Source organism: Cyprinus carpio, chromosome B2 (genome assembly GCF_018340385.1).
Source record: "Cyprinus carpio isolate SPL01 chromosome B2, ASM1834038v1, whole genome shotgun sequence".
Classification (NCBI taxonomy): domain Eukaryota; kingdom Metazoa; phylum Chordata; class Actinopteri; order Cypriniformes; family Cyprinidae; genus Cyprinus; species Cyprinus carpio.
In genome coordinates this window covers 3,735,004-3,754,823 of record NC_056598.1, presented here as the reverse complement: position 1 = coordinate 3,754,823, position 19,820 = coordinate 3,735,004, and the positions used below count along the sequence as shown (strand labels likewise).

The 19,820-nt window shown below is 37.4% G+C and overlaps 2 protein-coding genes across 5 annotated transcripts; one reads left to right on the top strand and one right to left on the bottom strand.

Moving 5' to 3' along the window:
• Positions 1–1,755: 1,755 nt before the first annotated feature.
• On the bottom strand, positions 1,756–4,868 carry LOC109106417 (2-oxoglutarate and iron-dependent oxygenase JMJD4-like). Of its 4 annotated transcripts, XM_042717772.1 has the most exons (7): positions 4,590–4,868; positions 4,223–4,467; positions 3,748–3,913; positions 3,481–3,606; positions 2,832–3,099; positions 2,273–2,419; positions 1,756–2,114 (listed from the first exon to the last, which is right to left on the bottom strand). In XM_042717772.1, the coding sequence occupies exons 1-7, from the start codon at positions 4,592–4,594 to the stop codon at positions 1,806–1,808; spliced, it is 1,266 nt and encodes a 421-aa protein (XP_042573706.1). In that variant the 5' UTR covers positions 4,595–4,868; the 3' UTR covers positions 1,756–1,805. The 4 variants fall into 4 exon arrangements, with proteins under 4 accessions (XP_042573706.1, XP_042573705.1, XP_042573708.1 ...); XM_042717771.1 differs by having other exon boundaries at positions 4,223–4,868; XM_042717774.1 differs by having other exon boundaries at positions 3,511–3,606; positions 4,223–4,868.
• A 143-nt stretch (positions 4,869–5,011) lies between these two features.
• On the top strand, positions 5,012–16,832 carry LOC109106428 (synaptosomal-associated protein 47). The gene is made up of 6 exons (XM_042717776.1): positions 5,012–5,252; positions 5,828–6,367; positions 7,384–7,886; positions 10,540–10,655; positions 13,619–13,787; positions 16,486–16,832. The coding sequence occupies exons 2-5, from the start codon at positions 5,874–5,876 to the stop codon at positions 13,763–13,765; spliced, it is 1,260 nt and encodes a 419-aa protein (XP_042573710.1). The 5' UTR covers positions 5,012–5,252; positions 5,828–5,873; the 3' UTR covers positions 13,766–13,787; positions 16,486–16,832.
• Positions 16,833–19,820: the final 2,988 nt, after the last annotated feature.

Here is a 19,820-nt window from a genome sequence, read left to right as displayed (position 1 = left end):
TTTAGGGCTGTCAAATGATTAATCACGATTAATCACATCCAAAATAAAAAGTTTTGTTTACATAATATATGTATGTGTACAGGGTATATTTTATAATGTATATATAAATACACACACATAAATTATATTTAGAAAATATTGACATGTATATACATGTATATATTTTATATTCTTATATTTTATATTATATATAAATATATTTAATATATAAACATAAACATATTCTTCTTAAATATATACATGCATGTGTGTGTATTTATAAACTACATTATTAAAACAAAAACTATTAATCGTGATTAATAATTAAACAAAACTAATAACTATTTATAATATTAATCAAAAAAAATCATTCTACACAACAAACCATTTTATCATCTTTGATAGCACTGGAAGGAGCACGTCAACATCTTTAATAGAGAAGTCTGAGTTTGTGTGGTCATAACCCAATATTTTTGTCATCAGTGTTGGGGTAACGCATTACAAGTAACGTGAGTCACATAATCACATTTCTTTTTCAAGTAACTAGTAAAGTAATGTATTACTTTTTAATTTATAACAAAATATCAGTTACATTTTTCAAATAAGTAACGCAAGTTTTACTTACAAGTTGCTATGCTGAGAGAAATTTAGCCTGAGGCTTATTCATTTCACTTTTGGTGTGAAAGGACCTTTACAGCTGCCAAAAATATAATTTGTATTTGCTAAGAAGTTCATTTGGACAACTTTAAAGATGATTTTCTTAATATTTAGATTCCAGATTTTCAAATAGTTGTATCTCGGCCAAATATTGTCTCAAATATTGTGTGAGTATAAATCTCAATTTCAAAACATTGACCCTTATGACTGGTTTTGCGGTCCATGGTCACATTTAATTTGCATAAAGCAAACACATTACTTACATTTTAAACACGAATAAGAAACATCTACTAAAATGTTATTTTTAGGGCTGTCAAATGATTAATCACGATTAATCACATCCAAAATAAAAGTTTTGTTTACATAATATATGTATGTGTACAGGGTATATTTATTATGTATATATAAATACACACACATAAATTATATTTAGAAAATATTGACATGTATATACATGTATATATTTATATTCTTATATTTTATATTATATATAAATATATTTAATATATAAACATAACATATTCTTCTTAAATATATACATGCATGTGTGTGTATTTATATATACATAATAAATATACACAGTATACACACATATATTATGTAAACAAAACTTTTATTTTGGATGTGATTAATCATGATTAATCATTTGACAGCCCTAGTTATTTTATCATCTTTGATAGCACTGGAAGGAGCACGTCAACATCTTTAATAGAGAAGTCTGAGTTTGTGTGGTCATAACCCAATATTTTTGTCATCAGTGTTGGGGTAACGCATTACAAGTAACGTGAGTCACATAATCACATTTCTTTTTCAAGTAACTAGTAAAGTAATGTATTACTTTTTAATTTATAACAAAATATCAGTTACATTTTTCAAATAAGTAACGCAAGTTACTTACAAGTTGCTATGCTGAGAGAAATTTAGCCTGAGGCTTATTCATTTCACTTTTGGTGTGAAAGGACCTTTACAGCTGCCAAAAATATAATTGTTTTTTTGTAACGCCAAATTACACTGAAGTAATTTTTATGGGTTCACACAATATTGTGATGCATTGCTTTTAAAAGTAACTCCCCAACACTGTTTGCCCTAATAAAAATATAATGACAGCATAAACAGCAATAACACAAATATGTTGTTTATTAGCTGATCTCCCACATGCAGTATAGCTTTTATACAATGGTTCGAACAGCCTCTCTGATCTCCTGAAGCAGTTCCTCAGGTTTGAAGCTCAGAGCTGAAGGTTCAAGTCTCTTAAAGTCTTCGTTGCTAAGCATGCTCTCAAATATATGCAATACTCTCTGAAGGTCAAAGGCCACATGCTGAGGGCCTAAAGCAAACAGACTTTCGGCAAGGTGGTCTTGGATATTATCTGCATTTCTGGGACATGAATTTAAAAAGGACATTCGGTTATTTGAAATAGTCTTAAGGAAAGAGGCAAACTCCCCAAAATCGATTCCTGTACAAGATTTCATGATCACCTGAAAAAGAACATACATCAGTGCATTACCACAGGAATGTTAAAATGATGCATGATTTTTCAGTAGTACTGCAGCACATAGTGAGTCTTTATTAGCCACATTTGTTGGACCTTTTGGACCTTAAAAGGTGATGACTGATGTCACAAATAAAGAGTTACCTGACAATGCTGATGCCAGCTATCCATAGTATCACGCCATTCCTCGATTTCTCTCTGGACAGAAGAAAGTTCTTCTTGCAGAAACTGCCACATGATATCCAAATTACAGCCATTCAGCCAGTTATGATTGATGGAAATGGTATCCTCCTATTATTAAAAGATACATTATTGAAACTGAGTTGGCAAGTTGGTCTTTAAAGTTGAAGTTGGTCTCCAAGTTGGTTTGAACTTTTGAACACATTGATTTAAATAGGACAATCTTGTACCACATCGATATAAAAATGCATAGAAAAAGAAAATATATTCCATGAAGTTCATTTAACATTACATTACTCCCAAACTGGGGTTCGTTAAGGAACTGTAGGGAGTTTGTGAGTTTAATGAAAAGCAAATAATTAATTACATTAAAAAAAAAAATCACATTTTCATATTTTTTACTCTCTGACAAGCTAGAGGTTTTTTGTAGAAAAGTTCCAAGCATGTGTATTTGGGCACATTGGTCCTGGAAGAGTAGGACTGGACACCCCTGTTTTAGTACTGTACATAAATTATTACTTACCAAATTGTAAACTTGATGATGCCAACCACTAGGTACAAAGATGATCTCTCCAGCCTCTTGAATGATCTCTAAAGGCTGACAGGCCTCTTCAAACTGTGGATACAGACCCTTGTCTTGAAGTACGGGTGCTGTTACGTCATAGGCCAAGTTGCCGTGACAGTCCCGAAGAAACTCCTCTTGGCCTGGAGGGTACAGGAGCCATTTCTTACGTCCACAGATGTTGGCAGACCAACTGTAAGAGCGAAACACGTCTGCATGGAAAGGTGTCCTAGAGGCAAGAACAAAATCACTGACTGCATGACATTCAAAGGCGTGACAAGAGGTTCATACATCCAACCTTGTGAGAATGCTTCTGTAATCTTCTAGTTTTCATATAAAACATGCATACCAAAATTTCTTAGCATTTTGCATGTCTTCTATTTGCTTTAATGACAGCACGCTATCAATTTCCAATGAATTTGACCTTTTGTGCAAATTACATAATGCAGAGTAATAAACGTTTCTTAATTTGACATCATAATGTTTCTTCAAAACCCAAAATCTCACCCAAACTTATTTATAGAATCAATGTAACAACAACAACAAAAAAAATTTGGATACATACTTTTACACCCTTGCAACTGTATATGATTAATAAACGGCACAGTACCATGACCCCTTAGGTCCCATGTAGACAAACCGATAATCATCCACTTCAATTGTGTCCCAATATTCATTCAGCCAATCAGAGGAGAAGTAAATTGGCGTCTTGTATGTATTATGTTCAGGAAAGTTCCTAAAATGAACATAAACTGTAAAATCATTTTACACACCTATTCTTTCTTTATCTTACTACAGTGTTTCCAAACTAGTATTGTGCATCACATTCAAAGCTGTTGAACAATAAGCCATGCTACAGGCTTTTGAAGAGCTGTACCTTTGCATATGCCAGTCCTTTAAGTAAAGACATCCTCTGGGTGACGAATGCCCGTTCTGAATGTACTCTCTCCAGTACTGGATAAACTCCTTGAAAGGCATGATCTGCTTCGGGTTGGAGTTGTATTCTTTTGCACTGCAGTTTGCAACAGGAACAGGACTCTCATCTGGATAATATAACATATTGAGTACACATTTATACATTTACCAGCAACTGGCCAGCTTTCAACAATTGGTATTCAATAACGCACAGCAAAATGATCTTGCAAATTTATAATTTAGTCAATTAAATTTTAATGTAGCAATGCAAGATGGTTCAAATCACCCTTAGAGAAGGTGAAAGGAAAAATGTTACAGTTCTGTAATATGCTATAAGATGAAGCAGGGCTTATTTATAATTATTATTAACTTATAATGCATGACACATTTATGCAAGAATGATAAAAAATCATTAAAAAGATGCATTCTTTGCTCACCAAATTCTTGCAGAAGTCTTTGTAAGTTAGGTTTTCCGTCAGCCGTGACCCATTTTTTTCTGCAGTTCCAGTCTTCTGTGAATTTTTTGGAAAACATGCAGGGTTGGTTCGGGATCAAGTAGTTTTTGAAGAATTTGGAGTAGGCTATTTCTCTCTCTATGTACTGAATGAAGTGCGAGGAGCAGTGCTGCTGATGGATCTGTCTGGGCATTTCGACCAAACTGCAGCAGTTATGAAAGGTTTCCCTATCCATGACAAAACACGAAGTTTCCACAGGTTATTTCATGCTTGATCTAATAATATTTAAAACAAAACCTTAAATAAAACTCAATACTGCTGACTTAATAGCAGAACACATTTGATCAACCTCATGCTTCTCTGATGACAGCTTTGCGTGGTTATTTTTAGGCTGTTGAAGCGCAACTAATGTATCGACTGTTTAACGTCACGCGTACGTGTTATTAAATTATCGATACTAGGCGATTATCTTTTTCTGTATGCTTATAAATCGAAAAAAAAATGGGTTTTTCTGCGCAAGGCTTGGAACATGTCTGCCTAGTTTCCCACCGGAAAAGAAACGTGTGCACACCAACCCAATGATTTGCTTTTTTTCGTGCGATAAAAATGAGCTGTATAATACAAAAAAGCAAGTTACTTGAATACCATTAAATTATTTGTAAAAAAGATCTAAGTCGACGGCCCTAATTAGCCATCGCTACATCATAGATGTGTGTGACGTTGAGCGGAACCTTTAATAAAGTTTTTTTTGCACGTCGGAGTGTAAACATGAGCGCGCGTAAACAATCACCGCTGCGTTCAGCCGTGTTTACATCGACAGGGAAACAGAGTTTGATGTTTGTTTTACGTTTCGTATTTAGGGCGTTGTATTAAACGTTAACGGGAAACACTGAGGCGGAACAGTAAATGTCTCGCAACTGAATACGATGCGTAGAGATGCTATTGTTTTAATGCGTGAAATACGTCACACCCTGTTGTAGCTGTCACTTGAAAGTCAACATCATCCTAAAAGGTATGACATTAAATGATCTCCGTGGTGTTTGTTTTGCGTATATCACGTAATGCCAACCACACCAGTATCTACTGTTACTGCGCATACAGAACACGAGAAAAAACAATGTAAAGGGGCTTCAAATAATGTTTTTAAATCTAAAATCGGGTTAATAAACCACTATTTATTTTGTGATTCCAGAAGATTCATGAACTGCATGTTCTTTTATAAAAACGAAAGAAAAGAAGCATTTCAATTCTTCATTTATTGCGTTTGTTTGTTAAAATAATTAAAATTAAGTAAGGTTAATATTAGTATTAATGGAAAAAATCTCAAATTTTGTGGCCCCGTTGGAAGTTTGTTGGGTCCCCTGCTTTTGTGCTCCTCTTAAAGAAAATTGCATGGGGCTGTGTTTCCCAAAAGCATCATAAGCTTAAGTCTATTGTAGGATCAACTTAGGTTTATGATGCTTTTGGGAAACGCAGCCCAGGTTTGTAGCAACATGTTGTTGAGAAAAAAAGTATGTTGTTCATGCAAGTAAACGTGACTGATGATGTCTGCTTACTAATTTCATATATACACCCCTCACTTGGCAGGTGGGCTCTCTAAGTCAGGGCAGCTGTGCCAAATCATCAGAAAAAGATGAGCCAGGAGGCATCCATCCATAGCTGGCCCGGCTCTTATTACATCAACAGCGAGAAACGCTGGGCCAGCGGCATCCTCTGCTTAACCCGCACCACCCTACGCTTCAACTCTGAGCAGAATCAGGAGAACCTGATTAGCCTGAGGCTCTCCCGCATCATGGAGATCAAGATGGAGTCATCCAGCTTCATTTTCAGTGCTCTTACCGTGCTGGAGCAGGGGAACATCAAGCACTGGTTTGGGTCTCTCAAGCCGTGCCGTACTGCCGTTTATCACGTGCTGGAGCACTTCTGGAGGGAGCGGCTGCTGTCTCCCACAGAGCCCCGTGGAGCCGAGGCTCCTCTCAGTAAGGGCCAGGAGCTGATCAGCCTGATATCTGGAGCCCAGCGGAGGCTGGAGGACACTGGAAAGGTCCTGAACCACCAGGGAGAGCAGTTTGACAACATGATCCAGGGCCTGGACAAGATCGAGTCAGACCTGGGCGTGGCAGATAAGTAGGTTGTGCTCAGATTCTGAAACTGTGATACATAACTTGAATGATACTTTAAATTCTAATGAGGTCTTTCACGGCTTATTGTGCTACTAATAACTCATTTTAATGTTAAGCATGTCCCACTCTGTACTTTCTCATTCATCCATGTTTCTTCGTCGCTCCAATGCAGTGGTTTCAAACTTAATACCCGGAGGGCCACAGCTCTGCAGAGTTTAGCTCCAACCATCTCCAAATCACACCTGCTTGGAAGTTTCTAGTAATCCAGAAGAGCTTGATTATCTGGATCAGGTGTGTTCAATTAGGGTAGAGCTAAAGTCGTGGCCTAGTGGTTAGAGAGTTTGATTCCTAACCCTAAGGTTGTGGGTTCGAGTCTCGGGCCGGCAATACCACGACTGAGGTGCCCTTGAGCAAGGCCCCCGAACCCCCAACTGCTCCCCGGGCACCGCTGCATAAATGATACCCACTGCTCCGGGTGTGTGTGTGTGTGTGTGTGTGTTCAGGGTGTGTGTGTGCACTTTGGATGGGCACATTTCAGAGCACCAATCACCATAATTGGCCACCATACACGTCACTTTCACACTTCACTTTCACTTTAAACTGTGCAGAGCTGTGGCCCTCCAGGAATTGAGTTTGAGGCCAGTGCTCTAATGTGTTAATAACCTCAAAAAAGCTGTGCAGGTATCTTAACATATGGACATAGTCAGGAACGTTTTTTTATTGGTTCATTACATTTATGAAGCAATTACGAATAGGAAATGCATTTTCTATTTTCTCCATTGCTGAAAACCGGTCCAATAATGTCAGAGTTTCTTGAAACTACAGTCTTTCATAATTTAGTAATTTCATAGTTTAGTTCGTTGCATTCCTCATTTGTAAGGCACTGTGGTTAAAAGTGTGTTAAATTAATAAATGTATTCATTGGGAAGTCAAGAACATCTACTGTCACCATACACCACAGTCATGTAATATTAATGATGACTTAATTAAATGATGCCATTTTTTTTCTCTTTCGTGCAGACTTCTCTCTGAACTTGAGTGTCCTTCTTGGTGGCCTTTTGGCAAACTGCCATGGAAGAGCCAACAGGAGGCCAAGTCTGAGGCAGCGGCCAAAGTGGCCTGTGCTAAAGGTTCGGCCAAGGGCCAAAAAGTCATAACCAGCATTCCAGCTATCGTCTCCCATGTTGGAAGCTCTGGAAACCTGAAACCAGGTAGCTTGATGGTGTTGGTCTCCTCTCTGGAGGTTCGAGATTCAAACGGACAGCTCCTCCACTGCTTTGAGAAGGAAGAGGTGGATGATGTCTGTGTGCACAGCCCCTACGAGATCAGCGTTCGGCAGCGCTTCATCGGGAAACCTGACATCTGTTTCCGAATTCTCTCTGCCAGGATGATTGAAGCTTTATCTGTACTGGAGATACAGTATAAGAAGAAAGTTGAGATCACGCGTGACTATGCAGCATTTCAGGCATCTTTGGCAACCACACCAGGAAGCCCAGAAGGTGGAGGAAACATTTGGAGTGCAGGTACACTTATTTGTACAGTCTTGTTTCATTGTTAGAACTAGAATGCCAGCTTTTAATCTAAACAAAAGTAGATTATATGACAGCAGACATAACTTGGGACAATAATCGCTCTCTGCAAAGTCCTCCTCATGCACACCAAAATGTATACTTTTATTAGTCAAGGATACATTGATTAAACTGATCAAATATTATAAAATTGACTGTTTTTAATTCTAATGTTGCATTCTTCACACTTTCAAATAATGATCCTTCATTTGCAGCTAACCAGAAAATCTTTGATTCTGTGCACATTGTATTTTTTTTTTCTTTTCTTGCCATTTGCAAGAAATGCAAGTGGGTCGTTCCATCTCAACCCATCCAAACACACTCCCAAAACATTGCATGGTATCCTTAGCAGCATGAAAAATAAGGCTTCTATTAAAATTATTCAAAGTTATATACAGAAACTGAGCTAAGAGCATTTCCTTCATAATAAATTAGGCCAATATCACTGTTCAGCCACTTTGCAAGTGCAACTTTTATTGAGTGAAAAACTCCCATTACAATAAAAAAATAAATAAATCTGTTTGCAGGGTTCACGCTGAGCAAACTGTGGCACATTGAGAGTATTCTGACTAACTTGAACATCTCTGATTAAACACTGTGTTCTCGCACTCAACAAACGTGTGTGATTGGCTGCACTGTTCAAAGCCAGAAAACATGTTGTAAATACAAACCTTTCACGCTTTTCACAGAGCATTCATGAATACACACGAGAGCAGCTGCCTTTCATCAAAGACTGATTGGGATTTTAAATTGGGTTTTATTCTAAGGGAGTTATAAAGTAAGCAGTTCTGGCCTTTTTTTGTAGGTATAAATACTATCCTTCCACGCAATGAAAATATCTCTATTTTTGTTTTCTTCCAGCAGTGCTCCAATTTCCGGGGTGCACGTGTGCTTGAGACTGTTCTTTTTAATCTTCTTAAAGCACAAAGGACAACTTGATCTAACGTGTTAGAAAAGACTGTTTCTATTGCAACATTTTCTGAGTTATATCTTTTGCTGAGGAGACATAGCAGACAAATCAGAAAGTTTCATAATGGCGCAATCTTTATTAGTAGAAGTGATAGTTCTACCATATTTGTAAGAAGGAGAGATTTTGCAGTCTTCACTAAACCGATACATGAGACTAGAAAATGATCTGAGATATCATTGCTCTGCTGCAAAATTTCAGTGCCTGCAATATAGGACAGAATTAAGTGTTTAACCCCCAATGAATGCCTGTAAATGCCAATCCCAAAGGTTTTTTTTTTTACTATCTACATGAATTTTAATATCACCAACATTTAACAATTTAACTTCAGCCAGCATTTACTCTGATATAAAATCAGAAAATTCTGTGTTCTGCATGTTCTACTGTGTTCTGCCTTGGAGGCTTGGATTACTTCAGGTAATGTAATTGTCTGGTTTTAGCCAGGTTTCTGTAAAGAGCATATCAAGCTTTTGATCTGTGATTATATTGTGTACCAAAAGTGCTTTTGTAGAAAGGGATCTAATATTCAGCAAGCCAGGTTTTATCAGTTGTTTGTCTGCATTATATTTATTCTAGTTCTTCAGACATTCCCCTTAAATATAATAAATATCAGCTGTTTGCAAAGTGACCCACGGAGGCCTCATACACACTGCAGCTAAATTCAGTTGTTGATTCACCTTTTAGTGCTTAATTATTTGTACTTTACACAGTTCAGAGGTTTACAGGAGTGATAACCGCATTCCACAATCAAATTTATACAGGTAACGACAACTGCATTTACAATAATGTACGCAGTGTATGTGGCCAAAGTGATATTTACAAATTGAAAATTGGTAAAAAAAATAAATAATAACAATTTGGACATGGAGCCACATTGAGATCTATAGAATTAAAAAATGAAAACTGCAGATATCATGTTACAGGTATATAGTTGAGTTACAGGCATGCAAACTTTAGCAAAACAAACCAAACAAAAAATTAAAATGATGCTGCCATCAGTAATTTTTTACCCCCTGTAATTTGGCACAAAATTTCAGGTGAAATTTTGTCATTTTGACCCCCATCTACAAAACACATTTCTCAGTAAATAATTCAGTATTTAATATTTTGCCTTTCATCACTATTTATGTTTGTCTTTCTTCATGTATATTTCAGAAAAAATATTATGTTTATATATTAAATATTAAATATAAAATAATAATAATATTATAATATTAAATATATAATATATAATATTAATATTAAATATTTGTATATAATATAAATATATACATGTAAATACATATTTTCAAAATATATACTGTATGTGTGTTATATATATATATATATATATATATATATATAATGTACATAATGAATATAATCATTTGACAGCACTACACATGTTAATGTAATCAAAGACTGAAACAAAGCTTAATCCATGACATTTTATGGTTGTGATTTTTCACATTCAAATTTTTGCATTGGATAACCATTAAGTATTTCTACCACATGGTGGCAGTCACGCTCCAACATCTACTACAGGTCATTAAAAGAGAGAGCTCCCATTGTACACTTATTAGTTAATGCTTACCAACATTTTATTCTAATCTTATCAGCAAATCTTAAGGAAACATATGACTTGGTTCTGTGTCTCTTCAGGTCATGGGCAGGATACAGAGGTGCCAGTGGAGGTGCCTGCTGGTGAACTCACACAGCTGCAACTTCAAGTGCTTCAGCCCACTGTAACTGAAGCAGAGGCACAGGAGCTGAAACAGGTTTGAAATCAGTTGCTGTGATCACGTGATCAGTTAAATACTCATCTTGGTAACCCTTTCTTGTTGGACACTTTTGTTCATTTAACAAATTACTCCCAAATTAAAGTTCATATGATTCTTTAGGGTCTTAATTAAGTCTGTGACATACTTTGGTTTCACTCTTTTTACCTTGCCAAGAACAGCTCTCTTCACAGCAACCCGTTTCGGTGCTCACCCCATCCCTCTCTTCCGTGGGGTGACGAGCCGTTCTCTGAGACTGTTAACTGTAGCTGCATTTAGCCACGGAACTTGCTAACATAAAAAAAACCTTATACTCACTTTTTCTACACGTGAAGCTGGATCACAAATGATTTGCATGAACATAGACACAGTTAGATAGATCGGAGGATGCATTCTCTTCAAAAACAAACGTAATCCGGCTCAGATGTCAGGAGTAAATGGCAACTGCTGTGTTCATTATTACATCCAACAACTGATGACAGCTCACTCAGGGCGGGTCTAAGGTAAACGCTAGTGTCAATCAACAATCGTGGGAGGGGCCTGTGCAGAACTATGTCACTCTGCCAAGAATGTCAGAACAATCTAATCTGAGAAAGTGATCATTATTATTGGGGATTCAAAAAAAGCACTGGGTGGATTTTTATCATTATAGGGTGGTTGTGTACACACACTGTCAACACACATTTATGTTCAAACACATAAAAGTGAATTTTGCATCCGATGACCCCTTTAAGCATTTTTTTTCTAATAGTCTTGATAACTGTAACTTGTGTTTGGCTGCATCCACACCTTAATATTCAGTTAAGGTCATCTTGTTCAAAAGTTTACACCCCCTGGCTCTCAGTGTTGTGTGTTTCCTTGTTGAGCATCAGCAAATGCACTTAGTGTTGTGTGAGTCCTTCAGTTTTCTGAAATGAAGGATCTCATAATCATATATAGAAAGCAAAGAATGTGAAGGGCATGGACAATTTTCCAGAGGAACAGTGGGCAGTTTAACTGCTTAGAACAACTATCACAGAACTTAAAGACAGTCGTCAATCATCCAGGAACGGACGACTGGAATCAGACACTTAAGATTTAACATTTTGAATGTAAATTAGAATAAAAATTAATTAGATTGTTTAAACTGTATTATTATTCAGTGTTGCTTGTCCTTGCAAACTTCTCCATCAAATGTTGTCAACTTTTCAGTATTGCTAGGCAGCAGCTGATTTATTCTGCTGTTCATAAGGTGGGCTGGATGTTAGAGCATTACTAAGTGGTTGCAAAAAGGCCCAGAAGAGTCTATTCGATTATATTCTGGTCCCTCAGTGGCTCAATTTTCTCCTTTGAGTCTATGGGATTTTGATTTTCAGGCATTTTTGATTGATTAGAAAAGTAACAGTACACCTCTCTTCAACAACCTGCACAATTTTATGTATAAGTTATGTCTGTAGTAGTAATGGGTTGGGACAAGTTACATTTAACAGGCTTAGGACTTGTTCAAATCAGAATTAAAAAAAAAAAAGTACACAAAAACTGAGCGAACATACTTAAACTACAGTGTGACGTGTCTGTGGCTTGTGTTTTTTATGAGACAGGAGTGGGCAGCTGACTCTAGGCATTCCCCCACCGCACAAAGATATAAGTCTCAGTGCCATCATCGTCAGACGGCCACAGTGCCAGCTGTAAAACCCTTTCAGTGCTCAGCCGAGGTGCTGCATGCTACGCAGCAACCAGACATAAACACTGCCTCGAAAACAGTCAAGCGTTTTTCATTGAGTGCATTATAATGGGGATGTGCGGAATGGTGCTCTTCGTGTTGAACCATTTCAAAACACAATATTATTGCTATGACCAGAGATAATTGATGGTTGGTCAACCATCACAGATATCACTTTTCAGGATGGTTTTTGGGTTGAGAAACACTAAAAACAAACATGTTAAAATGTCATGAGGAGATGGAAAATAAGTTTTAAAGGAATGAGGCAGGGCAGCTTGTCTTATAGAAGACCGTAAAACATAGACTCAGCACAGACTGTTTATAATAATGCAAAATAAAAAGTACTGTAACCTGTCACTCTCCACAATAGGAAGCAAAACATACAAAATATTGCTAGTGCTCAGTCTCACAGTGCCCATAACAAAAGACATTTTAACTTTTTATTGTTATAAAAACTGTTAATATTCTATAGGCACAGGCATGTTTTCAGTGATTTGTGGATGTGGGGTGCAAGGAAAAGAGTATAATACCTTATATTTATTGTTTGCACCTCACATCCTCAATCACTGAAATTATTGGCCTTATAAACTGAATTATTGATTCAGAATCATTGTAAGATCAAGTTTTACACACACACACACACACACACACACACAAATATATATGTGAATAATTTTACAAAATAAGAGCTCATGAAAATTGCATGTTATATTTTATTTAGTACTGTCCTGAATAAGCTATTTCACATAACAGATGTTTATATATACTCCACAAGAAAAAATAATAACTGAATTTATAAAAATGACCCCGTTCAAAAATTTACATACCCTTGAATCTTAATACTGTGTATCGTTTCCTGGATGATCCACGACTGTTTTTCTGTTTTGTGATAGTCGTTCATGAGTCCTGCATTGGTGCTGAGCAGTTCAACAGCCTGCTGTTCTTCAGAAAAATCCCCCAGCTCCTAAACGTTCTTTAGTTTTCCAGCATCTTCTGCATATTTGAACCTTTTCCAAAAGTGACTATGATTTTTAGATCCATTTTTTCTCACTGAGGACAACTGAGGGACTATTGTAACTATTACAGAAAGTTCAAACGCTCACTGATGCTCCAGAAGGAAAAACCATGCATTGAGAGCTGGGGGGTGAAAACTTTTGAAAATAATGGAGATGTCTACCCCCAAAGTCCATATATCTATAGTTTAGACTCCAATTCCAAATACTCATTATCCACATGATTATTTTGTGCTGTGTTTGTGTAGATGCTCCAGCAGCTGAAGAATCTAGCCCTGGAGGCTGAGACAGAGCTGGAGCGTCAGGACGAGGTTCTGGATGAATTGAGCTGTTCTGCTGACCGCAGTACTATGAACATTAACAGACACACTCGCCGCATGAGGAAACTACTGTGAACTTAATGTCACCAGATTGATGGTAAGATATGCACAGGTATACACAGGAGTGTGTTTCTCAACAGAGCACTCTTTATACTTGAAAAATTCATTTGATCTTTATGAGTAAGGTTTGGCTAGTTAGAAAGCTGTAGAGCTGAACGCACAAATTTGTTTGGGGACGGATGTCTGATCATGTTAACATACAATAGCAGTAGCATTCTCATAAAAGTTAAGTGTCAAATAGGAGCCAGGTAGGTTTGAATGCTCACATGTGTATTTGGGAATTTTTGAATAGAACATGTATTTGTGAATAACACTCATGGTTATGCAACTGCATGTGTATAGTCAAATAAGCTTATTGGACATAAAGGCCATCAGATCTGTACATTAGGCTTTATCATTAGTCTAACAGATACCTAATAGATGCCTTTTATTGGTTGACATTAATTAATTGGCACTATTAGCAAGAACTATAGAAAACTGCTCCTAATTTGTTTCTTTTGCGGTTTACTTGAATAATAACATGAAAAACATGAAGCAGTATTTACACTTGTTTGGGTTCTAGGGCCTGTTTGATGTTACCTTCATTAAAAAAAAAAAAAAAAACTGGTTCCCTTCATTTCAGTGGCATAAGATTTTGTGACATTACCTGTCTATACCTCACATTTGTGTTTTGTTTTTATCGTCATTATTGTTATTTATTAAAATTTATCTGCAGTTGAGCTGCTTTGTAAAATTACAGTTGAGCCACTGATGTCACATGGACTGTTTTACTGATGCCCTTACTTCGTTTCTTGGTCTGGGAACATTTCAGTTGCATTGCTGTCTATGTAGGTTCAGAAAGCTCTTGGATTTCATCAAAAATATCTTAATTTGTGTTCCAAAGATGAACGAAGGTCTTACGGGTTTATAACGACACGAGAGTGAGTAATTAATGACAGAATTTTCATTTTTGGGTGAATTAACCCTTTAATAAGCTGGTCAAGTCATGTCTGTCGAGTGGTAGATGTGACTTCACGTTAGAACAATACATCAACTTGGCCTTAAGACTCAGCTTCTCCTCTTACACTCCCTGTGGTCCCAAAGCTCTCAAGTGTTGGGGTCTCTGCACTGCTTGTGCTTCCAAGTCAGGTGGTCTCTATATTCGCATGTCTGGTGATCCCGGAGGCCTCAAGTCTGGCAGTCCCTCCACCGTCAGCTGTACTTCCTGTAATGACAACCGTGATCTTGTGTGTTTGGGGCACACATTGCTACAGCTCCTCTGAGGTGGTCATGTCTACTACAGCATCCCCTAAGCTGTCTTCTTGCTTAGTTACAGACACAGAGTCTGTCCCTGAACTCTCAGTGCCCCCTGCTGGCTCTGTTAACTTTCAGGGTTACCCTCGCACTCTCTGTGCCCTCGGTCATGGCCATGGAGGCTGTCCTTGAACTCTCTGTGCTCTCTGACAGCTCAGCTACGGCCACAGAAGCCAACTTTACAATCCCTATGATCCTTGTATCAGTTCCACCATGGCCCCTAGATCCCCAATGGTCTCTGGCTCTGCTATGGTGCCCTGTTGAACTGGCTTTGCTATGAAAGTCCTTGTCTCGGCCGTAATGGTCCCTTGCTTTGCCGTGGCTTCCCAATCTTCATCTTCCCAAAATGACGCTAAAGGTTTCTGACCAAGCGTCAATATGTGACGAGTTGGGAGTGAGAATGTGTTGACTCTGCTGGCTTTGCCCTGGCTTCCTGCTCTCCCAGCCCCGTCAGGGTCTTCACCTTCTCCGCCTCTGTCATGGTCTCCAGCTCTGCCCTAACTCTCCGCTCTGCCCTGATAGTTCCATGATCTCCTGTGATGCTCGGCTCCACCCTGATGGTCATCTATGCTGGCACCACCCTGGTGTTGTCCATCTCCACCGACTCCAGCTTGGTCTCTGGCTCCATGCTGGTTCCCTGCTCTGCTTTTGTCTCCAGGCCCCTTTTTACCTCCTCCACTCTTTCTGCTCTTTTCTTGTGTTTTGTTTATTATAGTTTTAAATATTTATTAAAATTAATCTGCACTTAGATCCTCTCTTTGTCATGTCAAAGTCCCTAAGCACAACAATGACACTTATTTTCTGAAACTGTAATTCTAACAAGTTTTTCTCTAACCAGCAGATGACAGTATTCTGCCCCAATATTTTCAATATCCCGAAACAACTCATATTAACTTTTTTTTTGTTTGTTTTAAAGATTTGTTTTTGCCATTTTTGTCTTTTATTTAGATAGGCCAGTGTAGTGAGTGACAGGAAGCAAAGTGGGAGAAAGAGAGAGGGTATGATCGGGAAAAGTCCACAAACTGGGATTCGAACTCGGGACGCCCACAGTGTAACAGTGTTAATGTAAATTTGGATCATTGTTAACGTTTTTTAAAATGTAATATTTCACATGCGAACTAATGTTGTAAAAAAGAAAAGAAAAAAAAGGTACCACAGATCCCCCAAACACTGCATAAATATATCATTTGTATTATTAAAAATGCAATAATACAATATGTAATAATTGCCTAGTTAACTTTCACTCACCGCTGTTTTCCATGATGTCTGACAGCGTCTGATTGTTGGATCAAGTTAAAACCATATCTACAGGAACATACTATTGTGTATGTTTGTTTGTTTGTTTGTTTTTGCTATAGAGTTTTGATTGCTAGATTTACTTTCATAATGTGACTGTTGAGCTCTATTGAGGATCATAGAAAATGTCTTTTTTTTTTTCTCAGGTCCACATAGATCTGCAACCAGTGTCATTTTGCATGGCTTAGCAACTTCACCCCACTGGAAAGAAATTAATGAGTGAACTACAGCATAATTTAAACACTTAAACACTTAATCAATTTACGGTTGTTGTGTAAATTGTGACATTTCAAAATTTCACAAGATTCTGTACATTATCAACCCTTTAACAGTAATGCACTCGAATCCTGCTTTATTGTCATTTGTTTCATGTGTGGTGATTTTTTAAATTACTTTGTTGATAAGTGTAAACTCATAATGCTATTTATTTACTGTATGTTTTGTTTTGTGATCAAGGAAAGTGTAAAATAAACTCAGAGTCTCTTTATTGTCACTATTTGTTGTCACTCTTCTGTGGGGGGTTTGATTTGTTGATAACCAATTTTGAGTTTAACAATTATTTTAAAGCAACTTCACAGTAATAAACAGAAACATAGCAGTGTTAAAGTTGCTTCTGTAGCTCCACAGAAGACAATCATGTCATTATTCAACAATTTAGTTCTATGAAGGTCAAAAACTGTATTAATGTTGCAGAGTTCATCAATTATGAAACAAAATCTCAATTTAGTTCAACGCTGATTCATTTTACATGACAATAATTGTACTAAAAAGGACATTTCTTTTTTTGCACTTTGAAGAAGTTTCACATACAGACGACAACATTGTCAAAACAATCCCTGTTCACATTGATCCTTGAAAACAATAAAAACTCTATTATGCATGCCAGGCCAGCATGACAGAAATCATGTACTGAGTAGATACTACATTAGAAAATAAAAAGTATATGAATGATATATAATATGAATTAATTTCAGATTTATTACATCCGCCATGCTCTTAATGTCACGCCACCTGCCAGTCTTTGTGCTGCTTCACTGTCATTCATAAATCCTCTCCTGTGGCCTCATGGGATAGTAAACTGTCCATCAAATGAGTATTTCATACTCCCAGCTTAAGTTGTAGGTCATCTGATTACTTTTTGCTTACTGTTTTTGTAATACTATCAATTTAGATATACTGCTTTTTCGGCATACTGTTTTTTCACATACTATATAGTAGGGAAGTATTTGATTTCGGACATAGCATCTGGATGTTTAGCCTCCTAAATATTCCTATGAAATTTGTGATGCATTAGAGCTTCTATCATGCTACGCTCACACAACAAAGATGTAGTCAAAAACGTTTTTTCCCTGGCATTTTTAAAAATTTTCACATGTACACGACAACGTTTTCAAAACGATTTGCGTTTACACATATCCATGAAAGTGGCCAAAAACGCTCTATTATATATGCCAGGCCAGTAGTTGGCGCTGTCACCTTGTTAGTAAACAGTATCTGTTGCCGTGTGTATATGATGCGTCACTTTTGTTGGTTGTAATATTGATGAAGTAAATCCACACTTTGCTGAAGGAGCGTCAGCAAACTCTTGAGCAGCAACAACAGTAGCATGTACTCCAGCATTGATGTGTATGTTTGTTCGCGCTTGCCTTTAAAATTGGCACGTACTGCACGTCTACATACCTTACACGTACTACGCACGTGCATGATGTCACCGTTTTTAAAGATTCCCATTTTGGGTGTTTACATGGAATTGATAACAGTGCCGTTTTCAAAAACTTGCACTTTGAAACATGTTTTCAAAATTATTTTTAGTTTTTAGTCCCCAAAACGCTGTTGTCGTGTAAAAGAACAGACAAAATGCATAAAAAGTTTTTTGCTTAAAACACTGTTGTGTAAATGGCCCCTCAGATCATGTCTTTGATTCGCTTCATGTGATCGCCATTCACATGAACAAGTACCAGTTTGCTTCAGATTTCGGGCTTTTGTCAATGATCTCCTGTCAGCAAGTGAAAATTGTGCAGTGCATATCTACCATAAGCTAAATGCAGTGCTTGTTTGCGTGTTTCACTTCTGTTGTGGAAAATTTAGGTGCATTGACCCATCCCAAGCATTAAACCCAAGGATACTCAGTCCCCATTGCGTGATAAACAGCAAGCTCTTTTGGGATTTTCTGTGTAAACTCTTAACATGTACCTTTCAGCTACTTGGATTGGGTAGCCTGAAGACATGGAGAGAATGAACACATACTGGTGTGGTTAGAAGCAGCCATGCAATGTGAGGAAGTGGCGGCGGTCTGGCCCAACCACAGTCGCTGTACTTGAGATCCGGCTCTGCCTTGCAGCGGATGGTGCGGAGACGCTAGTGATTTTTACTGGCCTTGACTTACTGGTCTGTTTACATGATGGACTTGGGGTGGGCAACTCTGGGAAGATGGGTGTCTCTATTGATGGTAAATCAATCAGTTTCAGCCTCAGTTATGGGAAAAGGTTGATGAGGGCATGGACTTTGATTCTGTATAGTGGTTTTGCTCGGTCCCAGTGTACAGTTTGGGTAGAATGATTATGAAGTTGAGTACTATTGGTTATAAATTTGAACTTGTTGGGTTGCTTTTTCTATGTAGGTTACTTTGAACTCAAAACATGCTTGTTATTACCAAGCATGTCAAAAATAATCTTGGATATCACTGCCAACTAATTTAATCAATGTGATCTTTTTCTTTGAAGACAACCACATGGATTTCCATGCATTTATATGGCATATGGTGGAAGATATATAGGACTATAATTATCACAAGCATGCAACAGACAGGAATGACACCTCAATTCATGAAGATCGTTCATAAAAAAAAAACATTCAGAAACCCTGGCATTGTGGCAGTGAGGTTTTCTTGAGAAAATGTAAAAATCTATTAAGGCCCATTAAAAACTGATTTCCAAAGTCTGAGACATTTATTTTTTTGTCTGTGGCTCTAACTTTTGTCTCAGCTTGCACATGAGAACTGCCCAATTAGAACATGTCTGAATGTGGAACCTGACTCATGTGTTGGCTGCTCCAGATAAGGCTGGCTGTAAACATGTTTCTAAAATGTCTAGTTTGATTAGCTGCATCTTGCTTCTGGCAATTTGACATTTCATCTTTAAGTAGCTAGCTGTTACGTTTATTTAGACATGTCATTAATTTGACCAGATACTCTGTTTATTTACTGACTATTTATAATCTTTCCAAACTCATTGAGTCAAGGTTTAGGTCATTTGGTACAAATGACGTTTTCAACACTCCATTGAGGCCTAACAACCTTAAGGGGCTGTTTTAAGATCTTGGCTGTTTGAGGGTTTGCCCTTGTGCCCTCGAGTAAGAAACATATACCAAGAAATCTGCCGGTGTCCCTTTCTGTGGTTTAAATGGGAAGTTACCTGCTATATCCCAAATTGGTTCAAATACATTTTAACTCTCTGGGTTTGCTTTTCAAAAACGAGTTTTT

Coding starts and splice junctions, on each gene's coding strand:
- LOC109106417 (XM_042717771.1), bottom strand. CDS start 4,475: ATGGATAGGGAAACCTTTCATAACTGCTGCAGTTTGGTCGAAATGCCC. Junction 3,914..4,222: donor AAGACTTCTGCAAGAATTTG/GTGAGCAAAGAA, acceptor TATATTATCCAG/ATGAGAGTCCTGTTCCTGTT. Junction 2,420..2,831: donor ATCATCAAGTTTACAATTTG/GTAAGTAATAAT, acceptor TTTTAATAATAG/GAGGATACCATTTCCATCAA.
- LOC109106428 (XM_042717776.1), top strand. CDS start 5,874: ATGAGCCAGGAGGCATCCATCCATAGCTGGCCCGGCTCTTATTACATC. Junction 6,368..7,383: donor GACCTGGGCGTGGCAGATAA/GTAGGTTGTGCT, acceptor TCTTTCGTGCAG/ACTTCTCTCTGAACTTGAGT. Junction 7,887..10,539: donor AGGAAACATTTGGAGTGCAG/GTACACTTATTT, acceptor GTGTCTCTTCAG/GTCATGGGCAGGATACAGAG.